This window comes from Sinocyclocheilus grahami, unplaced genomic scaffold (assembly GCF_001515645.1).
Source record: "Sinocyclocheilus grahami isolate Dianchi unplaced genomic scaffold, SAMN03320097.WGS_v1.1 scaffold320.1, whole genome shotgun sequence".
Classification (NCBI taxonomy): Eukaryota; Metazoa; Chordata; class Actinopteri; order Cypriniformes; family Cyprinidae; genus Sinocyclocheilus; species Sinocyclocheilus grahami.
In genome coordinates, this window is record NW_015505499.1 from 680,418 (window position 1) to 684,862 (window position 4,445).

Genomic DNA, 4,445 nt, shown 5'->3' on the forward strand with positions numbered 1-4,445 from the left:
GTGTACAGCACTCAGGGTTTGCCCTGCAGTGTTTGAAGCAGAACAGACATAAACTCCATTGTCCTGTTGTTTGCAGTAGAGAACTTTAAGTGTGAAGTAACCCTCTCTGTCTTCATACAAAAGATACCGTCTCCCAGACAAGATAAGTCTCCCATCTTTCCTCCATAATATTTCTGGTTTTGGCTTCCCTGTTACATAGCACCGAAACTTTGCATGTTTCCCTTCTGTCACTGCAAACATTTTCACTTTGGCTGAGTTTGGCAGTGGGTCATCTTTCAGCCTCGTCGCAACCTGCCTACCACTTCTCTGTTTTCCCTGATGTGCTTTCCAGTGGCCATTAGTGTATCCGTTACGATTCCCTTCATCTTCATGTCCTGGTCCAGCATCCACCAACAGCACAGCCCCTGCCAGACTCTCTCCAAATTCATTCCTGGCCTTACATGTGTACACCCCTCCATCTGGTGCTCTTGTCTTGAAAATCTTTAGTTGGAACCATCCTCCATCCTGATAGCTGATGGCGAAATGTGTGCTTTCAAAGATCTCATTCAACTTCTTGCCATCCTTCTCCCACATCACTTCTGGTCTAGGGTTTCCCCACAGCTTACAGGAGAACACAGCATCCTCTCCTCGTCCAACTCTAGTCGAGAGGGGCTTGATGAGGAAGCGGGGCTTGTTTTCTTCCCGAAATTCCATCTCCTGTGCTTCACCTTCTACTTTCAAAGTGGCTGCTGCGTAAGTCTCTCCAATGCAGTTCTTGGCCTTGCAGATGTATTGCCCGCTGTCCTCCATTGTCACAGAAGTTATGATAAGGTTATAGACATTGCCATCCTCAAACACCCGGTATCTTCCCTCTGGATGAATCTTCTCATTGTTTCTCTCCCATATAACTGCTGGTCTGGGATCCCCACCAATCTGGCATTTCAGAACTGCATCTGTGCCACTTTGTACTACCACAGGACGAGGGTAGGCAAGGAACCGTGGTGCTCCTCCAAACACATCCATCCCTGCTCACTTGCCAACCTCCACTCAGATTGACAGGCTACAGGCATTCAGTCTCTATATTACTTTGGAAGAATTTTGTTGTCCGGCTGTTTATCAAGTCTCTGAAAGAAAATTACATTTAATTCATGCTCTGATAATAACCAACAGTTTCATACATTATTTATATAATACAGACAGTATGTGCTATAAATATCAAGTTGAATGCCTTTTAAATTCCAGTCAAAATCCTGAATTTGAATTGAGGTAGCAAGCAGGATGCAGAATTATGCATTTTAAAGAAATCCATATGACTAAATTTTTAACTAGGAGGAAATTTGAGCATTCACCAACAACTATGTAATCAGTCACACAGTAAATCATTGAATTGAAATGAAATTAATGAATTTACAGAATGTGTGGTTTTTCAGCAATTTGTCAGTACTCATTACAGATTAATATAACTTTATTTGCTCATTTATATACATGTAAATCATAATTATTATATTTTTCATTTTACTTAAAAGCGGAAGTAGATTTGGCACTGGATCTGACAAATTACTTCTGCCAGCATTTACTAAAGGAATATAGTTCAGTGTTTGTTCGACTTTACCTGTTCATAGCATTAATTGTCTAACTGTATTTGTCTTTTCAGAAAATTAACAACCAAACTTTTCATATCCCAATAATTTTGAAAAACTGCTTCAGCTATTTCTCAAATTGTCAACAATCTGCTAAATTATACAGGCTCATTAAAAACTAATTGAGTTTTGGTATGTGTACTAACAACATTTGATGGTGTAGGCTCTCCCCAGAGAGAAAGGCTTCTAGTACACCAGAGTATTAATGGCCAGAACTTTCTTAGATATTATGCCTTGTGTGAGAAGTGGTGAAACATCTTTTAGCCATACTGCAACAGCGACCACAACACATAACTAACACAGCTGGTGCTGTATTTCAATGGGAAAGTGCTTTATATAGTATGTCCTAAATAAAGACCTGTGAGAGGGCATGTGTCAGGTATCACAAAGCACACTACAGAGCACGCGTGCACATACAACACAGGTCTCACACACTCTCGCAGGACACACCCCATGGGGACCTCTCAGTCAAATATGCTATGCCTCTCTCACACTCCTTTTAGCAAATGCAGTGACGAATTTAGGTGTTAAATGTCATTGTCAAAATTAGTTTGTTTGTCATTCGTTTCAAGAAAGAAACACTTGCTCTGTACTTTTAAGTGATATCTTCCTCTGAAAATATCCTCTGTTGCATATGAAGCAATCCAGACCATGTTGGTTTAATATGCCCTTATATGATATATATTTTTTTATGTGTGGCTTCTCAATTTCAATCACGCTGCATGTTTGTCCTCTGAAGTGTACAGGGGAATGTTTATACGCCAGAGCTAATTTATCTGTTTTAGGATGGCAGAACACATGAATCGCTAGTCCTGGGAATCTATGACGCACAGCGAACTTCAGGAAAATGATCCGGTGTCCTCTTCAGAATCTTAAACGTCTGCTGGTTATTCATCATGCTACGCATTGAGGTTTGTGCTACGCTACAAACAAGAGAACAACACATGATATAAGTAACACAAAAACTACCTTATAAAAATATCCCTAGAACACACTAACCCTATGACTATATACTCTATATATCCACTGCAAAGTGTATATACTGTATTGTCCGAATGAAGAAAACAGGTTTTCAGATGTTCCGTGATAAAGTCAGCATTAAAGAACTCATATCAGAAAGAAACAAACAGGGAAGATACTCTTATTATATCACCAATTGGGATTAATGTTAAAGGTTTAAATGTATAGCATCGACAATTTCTCTTAGGACTTTAAAAGGAGATTAACCTCCTGTTTGTGCTAATTTAATTAGACTGACCTTTGACCTCAGGGAAACTGCACTTTGTAACAAACATATCCTACCTCTCTTCAGTCCTTAGAGACAACTGTCAATATGCATTCCGTGGCAACCAGCTTCTCCTGCTTCACTGGCCCTCACTTCCAGCGGTAGTGTTTTTTTAAAAAGAATAATCCTTTTCCACTTTGGTAAGTTTGTTGCGGTAAGTCCTCCTCAATTACATATAGCCAGTGTCACCTGCCCATTATGCCAAAGCTTTTACATGCCCCTTTTAAGATGATTTTAGCCTGATCAGACAGCTTTCCTTTGAACGCTCCAGCAGTCCCACAATCTCTGTGGCGTTTAGTCCTGAGACACCCCTGGTGTCATTGTTCGTCATTTTGTTGACATTTAGAAGTATTGTACAGTATAGCATAAGCTCATAGATGTAAATTCCACTTTTGATACCTTCTATATGAGATCTGGAACTTGTCGATTTTTTGTAGATAAGTTGAATAAGCCTGAATTCGCCATCAGTTGTATACAGTATAACCCACTTTTTTGTAACTTATGTTTGAAATAAGTAGTAGAAATGTCTTTTTATTTCAACTTTGTTTACTGTTGCAATATGATAAAAATAAATAACAATTTGTTATTTATAGTGGTTTGATAATGGCAAGTGTAAGTGCTTCTCTGGAGAGCACTAAACAGCTCTCTCCTTCCCTCTGCAGGCAGGAGAACTGCTACAGCTGTCAATACCCAGTTAGCTTATTTTAAAGACTCCTTATTCACATGCTGTCTTAACAATTTTGTCTGAATCCTTTTACCTCATGATTCCAAATAATAAAATAAGAATCTGTCTGTCCCCCAATAATCAGTAATTTATTTTCTAGTTAGACCTACATATCAAACTACAGTCAAGAAATGAATGTCGTTCATAGACAAAACATATATAACTTGAAATTTTCATTGTTCAGTACTCTATTATTGCAGTTCCCCTTCAGGAACTCGAGCTGCGTCGAGTCGCTTTGGGAACGCCCTTGCGTGACCGCGTTCTGAAGCACGTGTCAAATCTGTCCAATGGAGCAGCGAGACGTAAGCACCAGAAAGCATAAAAGCGCATCCGGCCGTAGCGCTCTGTGTATGTGTCTGTCTATTTACTGTTGTCTGTCCGCACAAGCACTCATATATATATATAAAACAATGAGAAAGTCTATGGCGAGTGAACGACATTACAAATGCTGTGTTTCTCCCTGCCCACGATATCTGGCGGCAGGGAATACACACGATTTGTGTGTCGTTTGTTTAGGAGCGGAGCATGCACGGTCAGTTTTCGAGCAGCTGATTGTCGAGGAGGTGGATGTGATGAGTGCCGAGACAGAGGAGACTGTGGACTCGCCACCATATGAGGTGTGATTCATGATTATGGGGTGTGTTTCGTGCATTCGCCAAAATAAAATATCGTTTGGCCATCCTAGAAACAGGACACTCGTCCTAAAAATAATAAGACGAGCATGTTCTGAATCCAGATCACAGCCTGCATGACGGGGGCATTCCGTTTTCCTCGATCTCCATGCTGAGGTGTCAAGATCGTGGGAGAAACCGTACTC

At 40.3% G+C, this 4,445-nt stretch overlaps 1 protein-coding gene across 10 annotated transcripts in view; it reads right to left on the reverse strand.

Annotated features, from left to right (window-relative positions):
* LOC107602158 (obscurin-like protein 1) overlaps positions 1-3,223 on the reverse strand; it is a 32,313-nt gene extending 29,090 nt beyond the window's left edge. For 9 of the 10 annotated variants that reach the window (XM_016294574.1, XM_016294578.1, XM_016294572.1 and 6 more), the window contains exons 1-2: positions 2,922-3,223; positions 1-1,103 (exon numbers count right to left, since the gene is read on the reverse strand). The exon at positions 1-1,103 is cut by the window's left edge and continues 13 nt beyond it. In XM_016294574.1, the coding sequence (XP_016150060.1) occupies positions 1-1,002 (1,002 nt within the window). In that variant the 5' untranslated portion in view covers positions 1,003-1,103; positions 2,922-3,223. Of the gene's footprint in view, positions 1,104-2,450; positions 2,543-2,921 lie in introns of all 10 variants that reach the window. The other variant, XM_016294573.1, reaches the window with a different exon arrangement.
* Between the last annotated feature and the right edge of the window lie 1,222 nt (positions 3,224-4,445).